Raw genomic sequence first — 20,673 nt, forward strand, 5'->3', positions numbered from 1 at the left:
ACTAAAGAGGTCAGATCCTTCCCCTCATGGTTAGATTCATCCTGCTCCTATGGAGTTCTTTGGGCTGGCTCACCAGAACTGGGCCCCCTTCTCCCTCGGTCCATTTTCCAGGGTCCAAGTGTCCAGCATTTGCCTTCTGTGCAGTCTGTGATCTAGTCACAGCACATCCCTACTCAGGGAGATCCAGCATCCTTCCATGGACCATTCTCTCTACCCCCTTACCAGTCAGACTCTTCAAGGTAATTTTCCAGTAGGCAGTCTTCTAGGAGTGCAGGAGACAAAACTAACTTCTTAGGGCCTGTCACGCCTTCCCATTCCAAACTCACCACTGCCATAGTTTTGAGTTTGGCTCTTGTGCTTGCATAGGTTACCTGGTGATAGACACCAGGTATGGGCTTCCCTGGGGAAACCAGTTTCTCTGTGACCTCAGTCACACTGGGTGCTGTATCTCTCAGAGCCTCAACCTCAATTCCATTCATTTTAGGCCTCTGCCTTCACCTCTCCACGCTGGGAGGCAAGGCGGCCAGGGTTGTAATTTCCACCCCACTCTAGGATACTAAGGTTGGCTCTGTCAATCTCCACCCTGATGCTGACAATCCCCTGGGACTGCCCACTAGTGTGAGGCTTCTTTGTTCAGCCTGCCTCTTCTCTCTCGTGTCTGGACTGATAACAGTCAAAACACTGACTAGACTTCATAAGGTCACAGAACTTTCCTGTCTTTGTAGGGTCCAAGGACTTCCCCTGATACCCCTTCTTGAAAGTGGACTGGCTTGAGGACCCTACCTCCTATGCAGGATTTTGTGAGTCTTGTGAGGACCCTTTCTGTTTTTGCCCTTCTTTTCCCCAGGGGAGGGGGAAGGAACATGTTGTACCTTCTTCTGATCACCCCCCTGGTGCGGATTGGAAACCTGGGTTTCCAATCCGCATCAGCTAGTAATGTAGAGTGGACCCCTCTCATCTCAAGCGCCCTTTCAAATGCAGTCAACTTGTCAATATCATCCCCCTCGGTGTACATGGGAGCTATTCCCTTGGGAAGCCTAGGATTAAACCCACCACCCCTGAGCATCTCAGAATCTTCTACATGGTCACTGCCAACATTCCTTTTCACTTTAGTCTCCTACCACTTCTCTCTAGCTAGTTCTAACTTCTTCTCTTCCAGGGCTATGGGAGCTAACTTGCCTTCAGAGGGTCCTAACTGGGTCTTCTGTGGAGGGCCCTCACCTGCCTCATTAGCTGGAAGTATGAACCTGGTACTAGAAGAAACAAATTAAGTGTCATCCTCCACTTCCTCGATAGTTGGAGAGGTCACCCTCTCTTTCCCTCTCTGGAACACCCTGTACCGAGGCCTTAAGGGTCCTAATCAACTCTGCCTTCCTGATCTTGTTGCCATTAGTTAGCACCCTAAACCTACACTGAACCCTAAGCTTACTTACTGAGTTTGTTCGGTTTAGGTAGCTCTGGCTCCATGGTATCCCTAGTTGTGGGTCACAAAAACTTTTCAAACAGAAATAGAACACATTTATAAAAAGAAAATAAGATCGATTAAGTATCAGTTTTGGTCCAAATTAAAAAAAAACTAAAATCAAACGTTTTGTTCTACGTCAATTTAGCAGATTTTTACAGATCTTAACTTACTTCAATGTATGGTGTAATTTAAACACAAGTACGTATCCTCACTGTTGAACACCAAACGTTGAAAGGTGTATTAGCAGGGGTAAGTATGCACCAACTACTAGCTACAAGGCCACCAATACAATATAAGGTCTCTATAAATTATTTCCTTTCTCAACCCTTGGTAGGTGGCCAATGAGCTGCCAGGCTTAACTTAGGAGGTGTGTGAAGCATTTAAAAACACCAATACATTAAATAAGTAGGGCGCATTACATAATAAATATCCACAACCAATTTATGAACAAATGAAATATATTTATGATTAAAACACCAAAATGACAAAAATCCAATATAGGGAACCGGAGATATGAATTTTTAAACAATAAACACTTTATAGAGCTTAAAAACATATAGCGCCAATTTGGGACATTGGGTCATGCTTGACTGGGACAAAGTCAAAGGTTGATGGAGCCCTGGTCAGACACACTAAGTGGGAGACCTGATGATTTTTTTGTATTCTGTTAGAATTGGGTGTAAAGGTAGTTACACAGGTAATGTTATTTTCCTGTACACAAATGAATGGGTCCAACAAGGCTGTCTTGTTATTATTCCTAGTCCTTTTACGTGCCACCTTGACACATTGGGGTGGGTAGTGGCGTGCTCCTAAATTAGATTTGAGTTGTTGTGCCAGTCGGTCAAATTCTTACCCCAGGGTCTTAACTCTTATCAGCCCCATCTCCTTCCTATGATTTGCCCAGACACCTTTCCAGTGAATCAAAGACCACCCTTTGAAGTGTACTGAACAGCCAGGCTCTAACTCCTCCAGTGTGCATGTCCCTCACAGTTCAACAGAAAGCAGCAATCCACAAAACCTGTCTGGGGGGTATTTCCCAACCTCCACATGCTCCTCCAGTCAGCCCTGGGTCTCCCAATATGGAACCCAGAGCTCTCCATGTATTGCACCAGGCACACATACACACAGCACATACATCCCGCATGTGTGCTGCACAGCACTACATACTAACTTTTTATAGCCCAACGGTGAGTAACGCACAATGTAGTGGAACTTTACATGAGTGAGCTTGTAGGCCTTACTCCTTCTAGAACTGGAAAAAAAGGCCTTTCCATTCCTACTCATCACTATACTGTATGCTGCCACCACCATGCTTGTCCTACTTAACTCTTGGTAACGGAAATAGCCTTTCACAGTCATGAGCGTAATGCTTTGAGCGACCCTCCTGGTCCAAAATGACCACAATCCGTGAGGTAGGCCGATTTTATGGCGCACACGCAGGATCCGTTTTCTCCAATGACAACACAATTTAGCGCCAGGTATCCATACCATTGCAGCTGGATAATTCAGGGCAAGGGTGCATGTCTGTCATAATGCGAGGAACTTTTCCGTGCCTTAAGCAGGAGTAAATTTCTAAGTGCTTACTTGGTGAGAAATACCTTTGTGAATACCCAAAACGCCAAGCCTTCATGGGTATTCACATGAGTTACCACGTTCACTTAACCGCTGCTCTCATAATACTCTTTTACTCCCTTTATCTCTCCATGAATGCAGACTTACTCGTATGAAAAATCCATGAGTAAACAAAATTACCTTTACTCCAAACATGATGAAAGTTGTACTTGTCCAAGGGTTGGTTAAGGATAATTAGGCAGAATTTCTGGTTGCCTGCAAGAAGAACAACATAAATGATTAAAACATTTTTTTTTTAATTGCGTATTGCTGGAGTCTTTTTTTTTTTAACATATTTTTATTAAACAGTTGCTCAGTACACAATATCATCACTGGTTGACCATTGGCCAGATAGGCATTACAGAGAAAAAGACATAGTACATGTGAAATATCGAAAGGTATTCGGAAGATGTCTGTGTCATCCATGTGTATTACAAGTACCATACCAAACAGGTTAATATACAACATGATTCTGATTAGTTGAGTCACATTCACCCATCTGTGGGTTTCACACATTATCGTCTGCATGAACGCCATTGATCACAGACCTTTCCCCATTTCCTGGGGCAACCCCGACTTTGATACACTACCTCCCCCGCCCACTGGCACCAGTCTAGATCTAGATCATTTTCCCAGTCTGCTATGCATGGTGGCCTACTCTGTCTCCAGGTTCTTGCCATATTTTGTTCTGCCACCCTCGCTGCAAGGTGAGCCAGATTTTCAGATAATGGGCCACACCTACTCACGAGTTATGTGCAGTAGAAGCAACCTAGTCTCTGCTGGCACAGTGCAGCTCACAACCCGAGACATGACCTGTGTCACACCACTCCAGTACCGCTGGATTTTGGGGCACTCCCACAGTGAATGGAAGAAAGAACCCACCATGCCACAATCCTTAGCACAGAGTGTCCTATCACATCTTCCCAGTCGGTTTAGGAGGGATCTGGAGTAATAGGATCTTTGCAGAATCCTCAGCTGTATTAAACAGAGGCGAGCATAGATTGCCTCTGCCCTGCGGCTTTGGATTGCCTCCTTCCAGTCATTGTCTCCAATCAATCCTAGATCTCCCTCCCATGCTTCCATTAAGGTCGTCAGAGGATCAGGGTAATTATTCATTTGTTTCCTGTAGATCAGGGAAGTCACTATTGGTCATGGGATCCAACAGCAGTCGATCCTCCAGTGAAGCGGACGTTGGCAATTGCCACCCCCCTCCGATATATGCTCCCTAAGTGCGTGTCCTAACCGTAGAATAGATATAGGAATCATTCAGATTCTGCCATCTGCAGCTCTTTAAGAGCAATCAGAGCCTGTCTCCTTCATATGTCCCCCAGATAGTCAATACCTAGCAGCCCCCATTTATGGAATTCCTTCAAGTTGCCAACCTCCTATAGGTGGTCACTCTCCTATGGCATTTTCCGTCTATCAACTTACCATCACTTGTATTGCCTGAGTCTTGGGTAATAAATAACAAAATATATGCCCTTAAAGTTCTACCTCTGTGTGCAAATAGTGTCTCTCTTTACTACACATATTTAATTTGTACTCAACACTTCTCTTATAATCCCAAGGGAAACCAATGAGACGTGTGCTGCTTTGTCTTTTTAACCCTGCTAAGAGGAATAAGAAATAAAAGGTAGCTAAGTCAACATCTGAGAGCTCTGGATACAGGGATTCTACAGAACAACTTTACCCAGGGTCTCTCTTGTCACTTTCTATTAGCCAAACCCATGTCCTTGACCTTAATGCCCTTTTTGTTAATGTTTCTTTAGATTGGTTACGAAAAAAAGGCACAACATGCACTAATGTTATATGTTAGAAAATGAATGGTGGGAGCACACTGCTGCTCATCCCAGCACAGTTTAACCCATTGCATTCTGGTAAAAGCCATAAGCCTACTTCAAAGTTGCTGTAGTTTTTCACCAAAGTTTGTGCAGGTAGTGCTGTTATCTTTAGACACATGTTTCTGGATTAAGCCCTTTATAAAGATGAGAGCAGAAATAATAGAGAGCAGAGAAAAGTCATTTGGGTTTGCTGAAATGCTGCCCAAGACTTCACAGGTCACAGTACCACTCCACAGGCACATGGGTATATCCCAGGTGAGCTCAGGATGTGAGCATCATTTTGAGTTTGCCCTACCAGGATAGGTTCAGTTGTGACAAGAATGTGTTCCTTTTCTAACTTTGTCTAGTGAGTGACTTTGTATTTCGCACTAATGTGGGGTGCAAATTGTACTCACTACTTGTGATCTGACCAAAGATACATCAGGCTCCTAGTCACAGGCTGCAGCCTTCCTTGTCTCAGGTGGAAGCTGGATATCATGCATGACTGGTCGAGCAGCCAAAGCGAACATGCCCTGAAAGAGACATTCAGCCTGCACGCCTCCAACCTGCTTGGACACGAGAATGCACAAGGGCGTCCAGCATGACTTCATACTGCTAGCACTTAACAGGGGAAGGTTGCAGATACATCTAGAAGCAGTCGGATGGACACTTGGCATTATACCCCTTCAGTTACCCAAAAATATACCAATTGAACTGGCTAGACCATTACTAACTTCACAAGTACTTACATATAGTAAACTGGAGCCTTTACTGTAATACAGGAAGCAGAGGTTAAATAAGCACTGGATTTGGAAATGGACACTTGTAGTGAATTATTAAGGAGATGTTGGATAGGGAAGAATACTCCCAGATATAACTCCAGTGTGTCGAAGAATACCTCAATATTTCCTATAGATTATTTTAAATTAACTGAATAGAATCCTAAACAGATGTGCCTGCTCCTAGAGCAGTGGATGCTGTTGTAGCACCCATAATCAAAAGAAACATCTCACAGCACCACATATGGCACACTCTTCAAAAAGCCTGTTGGTAGAAGAACAAGATCCACACAACTATGCAAGAAGGATACTGGCAACTAAGTAAAAGCAGACAAACCAAACAGACTGGCAAATGTGTATTAAGAAGACAGTCATAAAGCTCCACCTCTCCTTAAGGAAAGGATGTGGCAAGGATCTTTCATAGTCAGGAGCACTTCAAAAATCCTATAGCATAGTTGTCAACTTGTGGTCACCTGTTGTGACGTTTTCCAATAGGCATAAAGGCAAACCACACATGTAATGCTCACAGAGAATCAGCTCTGATTAGAAGTGATACCAATCATCCCGACAATGAATGTACTCTTGTTAGTTCATGTTAGTGCAGTTTCTGTATAGCGCAGAAGGACAGAAGGGTCTTGACATATTTACTTAGAAAAGTAGTACTATCAAGAGAAATTAAAGAACCAATCATCATTTTATAGACATGGACAGCCCTCAGCTTTATGTGATCTCCTCCTAGTTATACTCCCTTTCAATTTCTTTACTGTTTGAGGCAAAATGTTTATATAGCAAAACAACGTCTCAACAGGAACTATTTAAAGAATATGGTAGGCAAAATGCACACAAATTGCAAAAAGAAGAAAGAGGGAAGCATAAATCGTAGTGTCACAATGTTAAGAGTGGTCTGTATTGAGAACAAGGTAAGATAAAGACAAGAACAACACTTACATTAAATGTTTATATAACCTATACAGTCTTGTGAACAATAGTGCTTGTGCAAAGCAACGTGAATGGCGCAAGTAACAAGTGCAGAAAATTGCGAAAACAAAGGTGCAGGAAGAACAAGGTAGTCAATATAAACAAAATACTTTTTTTGTGGTGCCATTTCATTAACAAATAAATCAAATGAGATTAACGAGTGTCAGGCCCTTAATGGAAATGGTGACAGGAGCAAGGACTCAACAGAAGTTAAGGGCAATCCTTTGTACCAACGCTAGGGCATGACTCATCCGAAGTGCAATAGAAACAGGTAAGTAGAACAGATACACAATGGTCGCCAGGCAGAGACCAAACCACACTCTAAAATAGTGGTATGCGAACCATGACTCAAGTCAAGACTATACCCAGAAGTCGTAGAAGTGCCAGGGAGTCAAGGAACCACCCGAGGTAAGTAACCAGGAACCCAACGGAGGCCTGTGCAGAGTGGAAATGCAACCGCTGGTTCAATACAAGTCAATGGGTAAGTTGCGGTTTCGATTTGTAAAAAGTAGGACCACTTCCAGTGTACCCTGAAGAAACCCAGTGGAAGACAGAAGGTTGTTGATACCTTAGGAACCAGGATAACTACACTAGAGAAGCGGTGCATAGGTTTGAAGTGGTGTCGGAAACCACTGTCGAACTCAATGGAGGACTTCAGGACGATGCCGTGCTGGAGAAGGTGAAAGTGTCAGGTGGAACTCAAAGGTAGATTCAAGATGAGAAGTACCTGCAAGCAGAGGGGACAGAGTCTATGTCACTTGGGAGTGACCAGGCGGCCCGGAAGATGAATTCCCGCCGAAGTCGAGTATTGCAGGAGAAAGGGCAATGACCTTGGAGCTGCAGCTGTGCGGACCAGGCGATGCTGTGGAACACCAGGAGCCATTCACGAGCTGTACCAAGTCTGATGTCGGGAGCACCAACACGCCTTGGCAACTGCAAACATGGAAAGCGAAGAAGGTGCAGTGTCTGACCAGCAAGGTCCAGGTGACTTACCACAATGAGGGGAGTCAGAGCAGGCCCTGAGCAATCAGAGGAGCTCGCTGAAATCAAAGAAGTCCCTCAAGAGGACCCACAAGCCGGAGGCACTGGAGTCGCAGGAGGACCTCAAGCAGCTCACCAAAGATGCAGGTCCATGATGCAAGTGATGCGGTGAGGACAAAGATCGTGCGCACAGGAGATGCTTGAGGTTGGGGATACTTGGAGCCTGAAGATCTTGGCGGAAGGAAGCCAACAAGCCTTTGCAACAGCAAGTCAACGCAGTGCACAGGGGTTCAGTTGCTGCGGCTCCGACGAGGGATACTAGCCTCAAACCGTTTGAGAGGACAGGCAGGCCTCGAGAGATGTGAAGAACCATCACCTGTGTTGCTGCGCCTTTCGGTGTCTGTGGGAGCCCAGGATAAGCAGACCGGTCAGCTTTGTTGCAGTGCCTGCAGATGCAGGGAAGTGACTCCTTCACTTCAAGGGAGATTCCTTCAGGTGTCTTGAATGTCCACAGGTCTTGGAAGGTTCCCGTAGGGGGCATGGACGTTGCAGCAGACCAGCAAGTCGACGAGACCAGGAGCAGCAGGAGTCTTCCCAGTTGGAGTCTTGATGCCCAGAGCGAAGTCCAGAGTGCCCGGACGGCCGAAGAAGTGGTGTCTTGATATGAATCTTGTCCCACGACAAATCTAGGGACCCACCCACAGGTAAGCCTGTGGTTATGATTCCAACATGTTTGATACCAAACATGACAGGGTTCGTTACAGCCAGTTTAGAGATGGTCATTGCGTAATGATGCATGGCCGCTCTATGTATCGTAATGGCTGATGCACTTACAACCCGGCAGAATAGACTCCGAAGGTTGTAAGGGTGTCGTGCTCATGCAGAGGCACCCTCACACTTAAAAGCAATCACCTTGCCTTCAGGATTGAAAGGCCTGCTTTAGGGGTGACTTATAGGTTTTAAGTGCAGTGACTTTAGATATAGAGGAACCTATATCTTTCGTAAGTAGTGCTAGCACAAGCCTACACAGGCTGCAATGGCAGGCCTGTAGTTATAGTTTGAGTGGTCTCCCATGGGTGGCATAAAACATGCTTCAGCCCATGGGGGACCTCTGGTGTACCTATGCCTCTGGAATCTCAGAACCATATAATAGGGACTTACAAGGGTACACCAGTATCCAATCTGGGAGGTACCTAAGTACTTACCATAACCAATTTAGGGGAGAAAGCAAGGAGAATGGGGTCCTGATTACAGGATCCCAGTCAGACTAGTCAAAAACAGCATAGCACCAGACAAAAAGTGGGGGTAACCATAAAAGCAGATCCAACTTTCCTACACATTGTTGTATTTCTGTATATACTAATCACCCGGTCTCAACTGGTTTAAGGGTACCCACCTGTAGTTTGTTTCTATGAGGCAAAATGTAAGCACATTTATTTTAGGGATCAACGTTTGTGGGCAGATTTGCATTGTTAAAAAAATTTAAAATCGGTCATTGCATTTTGTGGGTAGCACTCACCAAAGATATGGTTAAGACGATGGGAAGGGCATCTTGTGTGGTTCTCCTATCCCTAGCAACACTTGCTGTGTATGCAAAGGAACGGAGGATGAGCCTCTATGTGGACCCTGACAAACCCAGGGTGTAGTCCTCTCCGCTCCCTGACCACAGCGTGGGAGTGCTGCCCTGTGCGCACATAGCCTTGGGATGGCCCCATATATTGAGTCAACAAAATTTGCAGACAGCGCTTGACTTGTTACGCCCTCAGAAGTTTCAACTTTCGAAATAACTACACAGGCTTTCACACACCAAACAATTTCCTCTACTTGGTACGGTAGAGTTGAAATTGATATCTACAGATTTTCTAAACGTTAAACCTTACTATTCAGTTGCAAACGTGTCTTAACAGGGATCATTCCTTTTGGCACCACAATTTAAAAAAATGCAATACTCTACACCTAGACACCTTTGAGTTAGTACTATCATTGTGCTCTAATTATTTTTTTCCCACCATTAGTGTTATTTTTCACTGTTGAACTACTTATACCTATCTCTGTACTTCGATGCACTTGGTAAAGCAAAAAAGACTTCCCTGTCTGGTAGTGGTATACAGCAAAGGAAACAAATTAAAGTGAACAGAATTCCGCAGGTTAACATCGCGGTTATCTGAGGGAGGTAAATGCTTGCCTTAGAAGAATTTGTTCAATGTAGAGGCGCTGAAACAAAAGATCAGCGTCACTTATACGGATCTGTCAAAATGTCAAGCTGTATAACTTCAGACGTTTCCACTGTGATGCTCAGTTTATAATAATTGGTGCAATTTTGTAGCAAGTATTTCAGATTGTGCAAATCTTCCCATCTGCACGCAGTGTGGGTTTTAACAGCGGTATTTCAATAATAGACTGCCAATTTATCATGATCAGTTAAAGCGCTTGCCTAGTTAATCTATCCATTTCCCTTCTTTGTACATAAATTAAACGGGGTAGATTGACATTCATTTAGCGATCAATGTTGACAAGATAGCTATTATTCCAGCAACAGCGCCCCAGCTTTCAGGAACCAAGGACACAAACTAGACACTTTGGTAATGAGGCGCTTGTTATTGGTATTAGCTATTTATAAAGGGCAGATCTTGTCTGAAGTAACAGTGCTCCACGGGAGAACAAGGCAGGGGTGCTATATTTGGGGATAGGAGAAGCACCGATAGCAGGTTGGCCACAGAGAATGGGGTTGACTATGAAAGCAAAATATGCTAAATGGAGAGGCTTTTCAGCTTCTTACTAAAGAGGAAGAGAGCAATCAGCAGCACTTGTAATTTAAAAAAAAACTAAATTGCAATTAGTGCGCAAATCACTACCAAATGTAAATGGTAAAGAACTACTGAATAAGGTTTAATCATCCGTGAACAACAGGGAGGGAGGAATGGTCTTTATTCTGAATAATTCAAGACAACAACTTAGACTGGAGCTGAAGGGGATGAAAAAAGCTCTCTCTGCCACCCCCACTGTCAATGTCAGTAGTGGTTTATTGCATTGTAGTAGCGTTTATAAAACGCTTTCCATGTAGTATCCACATTTCAGCATGTCCCCATAGGAGCAACACAATGCAAGTCTTGTATGCTTTATTTATTTATTTATGCATTTTTATATAGCGCGGACTTTACCCGAAGGCGTCAGAGCGCTTCACAATAGGAACAGAAATGAAACATAATGAGAAACATTACACAAGAACAGATTACAAAAGCATACGTTACATTACATAAGGTAATGGTGACAATTGTGAGCAAACAAAATACATGAGGTAGTAAAAATTGTGAGCAACCAAAAATACATGAGGTAGTAAAAAGTGCACAAGAGGAAAAAGTGACAAGTGTGCAGTTACAAGAGAAAACAAAAAGTATAATTTGAGGTATAATACTGCAAAAGGTGCTAGACACTCAGGCACAAAAACAAGTGTTACGAAGGAAAAGGTGGCACTTGTGCAAGTATCAAAGGTAAAAACATGTGAGAGGTAGCAAACCGTGTGATACAAGGGCAAAGTGGTGTGTGCATGTTACAAAAGGGCACCAAACACAAGTACATGGAAAATACTGCAAAAAGGCAGACACTCCAACCACAAGAACACACTGGGAAGGCACTTCCATTGTCATGGAAAGTAGAAATTTTCAGTAGTGGGAAGTCTTCCTCCAATAACATGAGGACGTGAATTACTTTTGGAGGTGTCTCTGGAGGAGGAGAACTTTGAGGTCCCTTTTGAAGGCCTGGGAGGAGGCGGTGGTCCGGAGCTGAGGCGGGAAAGAGTTCCAGATTCTCACTGCGTTGCCAGAAAAGGATTGGGCCATTGTTCTCTCCTTCTTGAAAGTGGGAGGTTCAAGCAGTAGATTCTCCGCATTGCGTGATGGTATAGAGCCTCCAGAGAGTTTCAGTTTATTCGCCAGGTAGCGAGGAGAGGAGGAGTGTAAGGCTTTGTGGGTGATACAAGCGGTCTTGTAGATAGCTCTAGCCTTGAAGGGAAGCCAGCGGAGGGTGGATAACATCTGTGTGATGTGATCGCTTCTTTTGGCCCCATAAATGAAGCGAGCTGCTGAATGGAAAACAGACTTAAGTGGGGACAGGTGAGATTTGGGGCTTTACTGTAGGTAAATTGTCACATTTTATCGCTTGCTTGTATTGCATATGCGATCTGCCATTTGGATGATGCAGGTTGGTGCACCCAATCATATGCACAGCAACAATCCATCCGGAGTGCAGTTCCATAGGAGACATACCGTTAGGACCTTGTTATTTTTTATTTACGCTTTTTTGTAGCACGGAATAGCCCTCACAGACATCTGAGTATCAAAGATTTTACATATTATCTGTTTATGAATAGAGCTCAAATTCGGATAAACCTTGGAAAAGAGGGACAGCATGAGTTATAATAAGTACATGCTAGTAAGGGCATAATAACACAAGATGGTAAATACAGTGAATAATATAATAAAGAAATACTGGAATTTAGAATGATTAAGCGGTGTTTGCGAAAGCCGGAGGGTGAGAAGACAAGAATCACAATGTACTGACAGGTTCATTATATAAAAGACAGAGAATTTCGTACAGGGATTATCGAATTAGGGGTGGTCAGACGTTTGCCTTTCTAGAGTCAGTTTCACTTATATAATGTTGCTGGACTCAGTTTTAAAATGGTTTACGAGAGCTTTTCTGCAAGAAGAACCATTGAAGAAGGGCGGTGTGTGAATTTTCAGCTCTTGAAGCAAGAAACCCCCCTCCAAGGACCCATAACTGGAGTTGGCACCACTTTGCAGGTCAGGGGAGCTGCAGATGAAGTCTTTGATGGCCCTGAGACTTCCAACAGGAGGCAAGTACGCACAAGCCCTTGAAAAAAAGGAAAGCAGGATTCCAGAAAGCAAAGCCTTGTTCTTTCACTGCTCACAGACAGAAGCAGCAACTTCAGGCCAACCCAGCATAGCAACATAGCAAAGGGGCAGTACTTCTGCTGACAGCTCTTCAGCTCTTCTTTTTGGCAGAGTCCACGGTCCAGAAGGGCTCTAAAAATGAGGTCCAATACTTATACCCAATTTCTCCCTATGAAGTAGGCATACTTGAAAGTATAGTCTTTGTAGTGCACAGATCCTGCATTGCTCTGTCCTGGCACCAGACACTACAGGGGGGGGGAGGGGTGATGCCGACAGCATTGTGAGAGGACAGGCACAACCTACTGAGGTGTAAGTGACAACTCCTCCCACCATTCTAGCGCAGGAAGGCCCATCAGCCTGGTGATGGGCAATCAGGATATGCAGGGCACACTTCAGCTCCCTTTGTGTGGCTGTCTAGAGTGAATGCACAAACAGCCAAACTGTTAGTCTAAACCAGATGTTGATTACCCAGGCAGGCACAGACTGGTAAAGCAAGAAAATGCCCACTTTCTAAAAGTTCACAAACCAAAGGGGAGTTAGGCCCACGGGATAGAGAATAGGCAGGGCCGTTAATACTTATGCAAATAAGGGTAAGCCTATATCTCTAAATGCTAAAAAGCTTAAGTGATTTATGCTTTTAGAACAGACACTTGCAGCTTGTGTTTATCCTGGTACATTTATTTATACCTCCTCACTTTATCTATTTAGTTGAATTCTGACAATTTCAACACATGGAAGAATGAAAACAATGTCTTTCAATATTCATTTCACAAAAAGACCTATCCAAATTATATACATAAATAGAAAACATTTACACTAATCAAACAAAGAGACAATATATCACATTTTACAAACAACCTCGAATGACATTTCAAAAATAGACAATTACTAAAACAGACAATTTATGAGAGACAAATGTATTACAATAAAACAACCACTTCTTGTCCTATTGCCCTATTCTTAAATGTCCACTGAAAAGATTTTTTTCTTTTTTTCTTTTAATTTATCAACTCCATTGGACAGTATATTTAAGGCATAATATGTATTTATCCTTTGGTTTATAATGGAATGAAACCATATGCCGACGCGTTTCTAGTTCTGTTAAATTCTTCACAGAACTCTCATCAGAGCGTTTCTTCTAAATCTATAAAAGAAGTTGTAAAATAGAACTTTAGTGACTTCTCCCTTCCTATTGGATTCTCTCTTTACACTTATTTATATGTACTTCTATTGTTTATGGTGCCTGAAGCAGTATGATGAGCACCTTTTTCGCTAGTGTGGACGTGGGATCAAAATTAATCCGCCCTGTTTCCGTTCGTGATTTGTCTAAAACAATAGAGGCAGTATTTTTAATGCTAGCTTTCATTTATATTTCGCTTGCATCCATAATCTCATCTTTTTAAGCACCTACCGTATTGCGATTTTCTCAATACAGGCTAGAGTTCAAAAATGACTTTTGCTGTGGTCTGGCGTCACAAACCTGCAATTAATGTACATTGTTGTTCAAATATACAGTCTGCCCTGCTATTATTGGCAAAACAATATGCTTTAAAAAGTTCAATCGGTACCTGCTCATGGAACACTCGCGGATATTTATTCTGGCCGTTTTGTTTATATCATAGATTGTATTGCTGGAATTCCGAAACTGCAGAGAGAGGGGGTTTCATTTAGTTCCTTTCAACATAACTGCGTGGCTTTCTACCCGCGGATACAATGTTGCTGCCAATTACCTTTCGGTCTCTTTTTTCCTGGAGCCACGGTCTCCGGCTTCTTAAAAGCCTCTCGTCAACGTTAGTGTTTCCTAGAATGAAGGGCACAAGTCAGAAGGCTTGCGTGATAAGCTTTAACTAGTTTAAAGAATTGTTGTGAAGTTTCACTCACCACTATTACCAATCTCTTTAGTTCTTCACTCTATATCCTACTTTCCCTGTGCCGCCATTACTGGTTTGCCGCGTGTATCAAACATGAATTACAAAAGGAGAAAGAGAGGGGGCATGGCTAATCCCAAGGCCCAATCGCATTGCAATCTCTCTCAGAGATCCTGTGCAATGCATTCTAGGAAATGTAGTTAAATTCAGCGTTCGTTGTCTGCCTTAATTTATCACAGTGGTAGCTTACATTTTATTGAGGTTCAGGGCCAGCTGCTCGTATTGAAAACTCCCTCTAAGATAGAAAACATTGATATGACCTTCATTGTGCCAAGCACCAAGTTTTTTTAAAATATACAAAGCGCCAATTTTTTGCCAGACCCATGGCGTTCAACCCTTCATGATTAAATGGACTTTTTTAAAGTCACACATTCTCTTAGATGTTTTCTAACTCTCATTAATGCATATTAAAATGTGTGAATCACAACCTATTAAGTTCGTTCATACGTTAAGTCCTGTCACTGTACTGTTAAACTTCATAACTAAGTAAGCCTCTTTTTGTAGCAGCAGGCTTTCTGTATCAAGTTGTCACTTGGTTGAATTTATTACCGCCAAAGTGGTCCAATGGAAATCATTCACCCCATGGGCTTTAGCTACAAAATGTTCAACCATTGGGGCAGTCAGCACTTTCTTTTTAATTCTGGACCTGTGTTGTGTGATTCTGGTATTCACCTGTTGGGTTGTTTTCCCTATATAGATTCGGTCACATGGGCATACTACTGCATAAACTACATTTCTAGTTTTACAATTAGAGAACTCTGTATGTTTCCACCTGACTTCTTTGTGATTGAATTCAGTGCCTTCGATGGTATTACTGCAAGGCACACAGGTACCACATTTGTGGTGACCTGTTATCGGCTTCATATTCCATTTCGAGAGCAGGTCACTTTTAGGTTTTGGTATTGTAATATCTGCCCGTATGATCTGTTGGCCTATGCTAGGGTTCTTTTTCATAGCAAATAAAGGCTTTGGGAAAGGACATTCAAGACTTTCAAGGAGGTGCCAGTTTTTAAGTAAGATTTGCCTGAATTTATTCGTGTCAGGGTCGAAAGTTGTTACACAGACCAGTCTTTAGAGTTCACTCTTTTCTTTTATTTGTAGAACGTTCTCCCGAGGTGTGAACTTAGATCTTTTTACCGAATGCTTCAATAATTTTTTGGGGTAACCCCTTTTAGCCATCTCTTCACAGAAATCCACTGCGTGACTAATAAAGTCTGTTATTTCCGTACAATTTCTCCTCATTCGTAACAGTTGTCCATAAGGAAGATTCTCCTTAAGACTTTTAGGGTGGGCACTAGTATAGTGTAATATTGTGTTTTTATCTGTCTCTTTATTGTACAAAGATGTACATAGGTGATTACCTTCTGGTCTAATTTCTACGTCTACAAAAAGTCATTTTTGTACAACTCGCCTGCATTGAGAACTTAATGTCATTATGCCGGTTATTAAGCCAGTCATGGAACAATTTCAATTCTATCTGGCTCCCCTGCCACAGGAGCCAGATATCATCGATATATCGCAGCCATTGCAATATTTGGTCTTTGAAAGGATTTCCATTCTCGATGAATCGTTCTTCATATTGGGCCATGTACAGGACTGCCATATCCGGTGCATAAGGACAGTCCATGGCCGTAACTTTTAATCGTATAGAGAATTGGTCCTCAAATTTAAAATAATTTTTCTTCAAGGCTATCTCTGCCAATCGCAAAATAAACGCGGTTGGTACTCTATGGGGACAATCTCTTCACTCCAAGTAGAATTCGTTCACTTCCAGTGCCTCATCCTGAGGTATCTGGGTATAATATTGAACAACAATGTACATTAGTTGCAGGTTCGTGACGCCAGACCACATCAAAAGTCATTGTGAATTCCAGCCTGTATTGAGAAAACCACAATACGGTAGGTGCTTAAAAAGATGAGATTATGGATGCGAGCGAAATATACATGAAAGCTAGCATTAAAAATACTCCCTGTATTGTTTTAGACAAAACGGAAACAGCGCGGATTAATTTTGATCCCACGTCCACACTAGCAAACAAGCATTTGCAATGCAATAGGTCTCGCATTAGGAAAGTTTGAGCTATTGGCATTGTAAATGACAAATTTTGTGTTTATGTGTTGGTTTTGAAAATAGCTAAATAAATAGCTTTGTCATTTACACTGGCAATAGTTTAAACTTTACAAATGTGACACCTATAGCATTTGTAATGCAATATGTGTTGTATTTACGTGACTTAGATGTATTGATATTACCAATAACAATGTTTTTTTATATAATTAATACTTAAATAAAAATTATTGTAATTTATAATGGCAATAGCTTAAACTTTGGGTGATAGATAGAGTGAGGGCGATCGATAGATAGAGTGAGGGCGCTAGATAGATTGAGTGAGGGCGCTAGAGTGAGGGCGCTAGATAGAGTGAGAATGATAGATAGATAGAGTGAGGGCGAGAGAGGGGTGTAGAGAGAAGGGTGTGGAGAGAGGGATGGGTTTAGCGAGAGGGGTGTAGAGAGAGAGGGGTGTAGAGAGAGAGGGGGTGTAGAGAGAGAGAGAGGGGTGTAGAGAGAGGGTTGCAGAGAGAGGGTTGCAGAGAGAGGGGTGTAGAGAGAGGGGTGTAGAGAGAGACGGGTGTAGAGAGAGACGGGTGTAGAGAGAGACGGGTGTAGAGAGAGAGGGGTGTAGAGAGAGAGGGGTGTAGAGAGAGACGGGTGTAGAGAGAGGGGTGTAGAGAGAGAGGGGTGTAGAGAGAGAGGGGTGTAGAGAGAGAGGGGTGTAGAGAGAGAAGGGTGTAGAGAGAGAAGGGTGTAGAGAGAGGGGTGTAGAGAGAGGGTTGGAGAGGGAGGGGTATAGAGAGAGGGAGGGGTGTAGAGAGAGGGGAGTAGAGTGAGAGAGAGAGAGGTATAGAGAGAGGGGTGTAGAGAGAGGGGTGTAGAGAGAGGGTTGTAGAGAGAGGGGTGTAGAGAGGGGGGTGTACAGAGGGGGGTGTAGAGAGGGGGGTGTAGAGAGGGGGGTGTAGAGAGAGGGGTGCTACTCCTTATGTTAATTTCGCATTGCTGGACATTCTAAAATTAAAATGAAAGGAAAAGGTCCAAAGCGGGTCAGGCAGAAGAGGGAAGCTAATATTTTTCCACTGTCCAACTTCCCCTTTAAAGGCTTAACTCAACAATATTTGTTTTGGCACAGGTGTCTATGGTTCTCATTTCTAGAAGGGAACACAAATATTTATTTTACTCTGTTAGACAGCGAAATGCAATTTTCAATAGTATGGGACAGCCTTTGGGAAAAGAAACCTTAAAAGTAAACGGTCTGAATAACCTGAAAACTTTAACTATAATTTTTTGGAAATTCTTTTTATTTGGATTTTCCATTCTACATAAAGGTTAGTAATGCTGCATAGTATGTACATGCAAAGGTATGAGCAATAGTAGCGGTAACAATAGGCACATTTAAATTTAACAAGCGTTACAAGTATTACAAGTGGTAATTGAAATCCCATTAGAAAATTAAATCACATCTTAAAATTCGGCAACAAAAGAAAGTAAACTCGCAGACTAATTGGGAGGGTGTAGGCCGGGATTGGAGTCAATAATAGTGAGCAGTGTGAATAATTGTGGTGTGAGCAGGGGGTAGCACAGGATATCGAAGTTAGGGGTTTCAGTGACTAATATCGTACCTTGCATAGGGCTGGGGGCACTTTGCGGATTGGTAAGGAACGTGTAGTGTTAGCTCCGTGGAGTCCCGAGGGGCTTCCGTAGAGAGAGTTCGTGAGGTAGAGTCCGCTTTACGATCTTCCGGAGTGGTGAGGTGTAAGAACTGAGAAAAAGTGTGTCCCATTCAGATGGGACTTGTTTGAATGTGACGTGTTTCTTCTCAGTGGAGAGCTTTACCCTCCGCGGTTCCCCACTTCCACATCGCACCAGGCCATGCCCCCAAAGACACGGGGGTGGTGGGTGCTTTTCAGTACACTGTAATTATTCTCTTGGCTAATAGTAAAGCTAGGCTCGGAAACCGGGTGCGGACAAAGACGTTTTCTACGTTTAAAAATGCCAAGGGTGCATGGCTCCCAGGAGTTAAGGTCAGTGAGTTCATTGACGTCGTGTAGTGTGGTATGTATAACTTGCCAAAGTTATGTTTTTTATTTAAAGAATTTATTGCAAACATTCATATTCTAGTCCAATATTTAACTATGGTTGCAAATAACAATAAGACGTATGTTCTTATTGCAGGCAGGATCCCCAGGGCGGCAGTGCAGCACGGAGCGGCCCAGTATGACTCGTACCGGGTGGCTTCCCTTGTGCGGCGCGGCCCCGGAAGGTGGGGACACAGTGCGCTGGAGTACGCTTCAGGCGTACGTGGCGTACAGGCAGGCACAGTGCAATTTAGTACGCTTCAGGCGTACAGGCAGGTACAGTGCGATTTAGTACACTTCAGGCATACGTGGCGTGACGGCACGTTGGTAGCAATCTTGAGCCGTACTTGGAATCCTCACAAGCGGTGCGGCTTCGGGGGCTGGAGAGTGCGGGCCGTACTTTGCAGGGTACAAGCTTGCCGATCGTGGCGGCTTGGATGCGGTGGCAATGCGGCTCAAACAGGGATGTGTTCGCGTGTGTGTGTGTGTGTGCGCATGTGTGTGTGTGCGCGCGCGTGTGAACAGCATGCCGGAATCGGAGCGCGTGTTAACGCGCGCAATCGGATTCCGGCTTGCTGGGCGTGCCCATCTCTTGTCTCCACTTTGGCTCGTTGGAGGCTGAGCCGACAGCTATAGTCTCGCGGCGAGAACGTGCTTTCGCCAGTGCGAGACCTAAAAGGTGCTCATAATACTGCTTCAGGTACCATAAACAATAGAAGTACATATAAAGAAGTGTAAAGAGAGAATCCAATAGGAAGGGAGAAGTCACAAAAGTTCTATTTTACAACTTCTTTTATAGATTTAGAAGAAACGCCCTGATGAGAGTTCTGTGAAGAATTTAACAGAACTAGAAACGCGTCACGATATGGTTTCATTCCATTACAAACCAAAGGATAAATACATTTTATGCCTTAAATATACTGTCCAATGGAGTAGATAAATTAAAAGAAAAAATCTTTTCAGTGGACATTTAAGAATATGGCAATAGGACAATAAGTGGTTGTTTTATTGTAATACATTGTTCTCTCATAAATTGTCTGTTTTAGTAATTGTCTATTTTTTGAAATGTCATTTGAGGTTGTTTGTAAAATGTGATATATCGTCTCTTTGTTTGATTAGTGTGAATGTTTTCTATTTATGTATGTAATTTTTTTTGTGAAATGAATATTGAAACACATTGTTTTTATTCTTCCATGTGTTGAAATTGTCAGAATTCAACTAAATAGATTAAGTGAGGAGGTATAAATAAATGTACCAGGATAAACACAAGCTGCAAGTGTCTGTTCTAAAAGCATAAATCACTTAAGCTTTTTAGCATTTAGAGATATAGGCTTACCCTTATTTGAATCACTTTCTAAAAGTGGCATTTTCTAACACACAATTTAAAAACCACCTTCGCAGAAAGATGTGGGTTAGGTCCTGAGTTCAGGGAACCCAAACTCAAAATTGCTATCTCTTCCCAAATGAAATTTACACTAGTAAGGTTTAGAAGGCAGCTCCAATTATAACCTATATTTGAGATAGTACTTACAAAAGTGAACAAGCATTGGCATAGCCAATAGGTCTCACTTTCGGGACCTTATAAGTATTTAGTTATGCAGCAGAATATCCTTGGTGCAACAACATCAACTGTTGCATATCTAAACACGTATAAGGTCCCAAAGGGGGAGACCAACTGGCTATGCCAATGCTTGTTTTTGTAATACCAATTAGGCTCTGGCATCATGCACAGGCTCGCCTCCAGGGTAACTTCTCTCATGCCCTGTCTGGGGCCGAGCAGGCAATGTGAGGATCTTTGTGCTTGAGGGATGTGCTATCTCTTTTCTGAAAGCATCACCGTCCACCAATGTAACTGCTGTATTTTCTGAAGAACAAGAACACCCTGAAACCTGTGGGAAGCTGGGAAGCTGAGGCAGGAGTTAGTAAGAGCATCCATGACAAAGCCCATCTAGATGAATTAAAGACACCAAAGATTAAAAGAATTGCCTGATGGCGGCTCGTACCTAATTGAACGGGGGAGTGTGTCTGGAAAACTACATTGGTGTCTTAAAGCAGCCTGTGTGTATA

General features: G+C 43.1%; 1 protein-coding gene across 5 annotated transcripts in view; it reads right to left on the minus strand.

Annotated features, from left to right (window-relative positions):
* LOC144784620 (thiamine pyrophosphokinase 1-like) overlaps positions 1–20,673 on the minus strand; it is a 1,414,696-nt gene that overhangs the window by 948,295 nt on the left and 445,728 nt on the right. For all 5 annotated transcript variants that reach the window (XM_078663541.1, XM_078663543.1, XM_078663544.1 and 2 more), the window contains one exon: positions 3,218–3,292. In XM_078663541.1, coding sequence (XP_078519667.1) covers positions 3,218–3,292 — 75 coding nt within the window. The remainder of the gene's footprint in view (positions 1–3,217; positions 3,293–20,673) is intronic.

This window comes from Lissotriton helveticus, chromosome 10 (assembly GCF_964261635.1).
Source record: "Lissotriton helveticus chromosome 10, aLisHel1.1, whole genome shotgun sequence".
Taxonomy (NCBI): domain Eukaryota; kingdom Metazoa; phylum Chordata; class Amphibia; order Caudata; family Salamandridae; genus Lissotriton; species Lissotriton helveticus.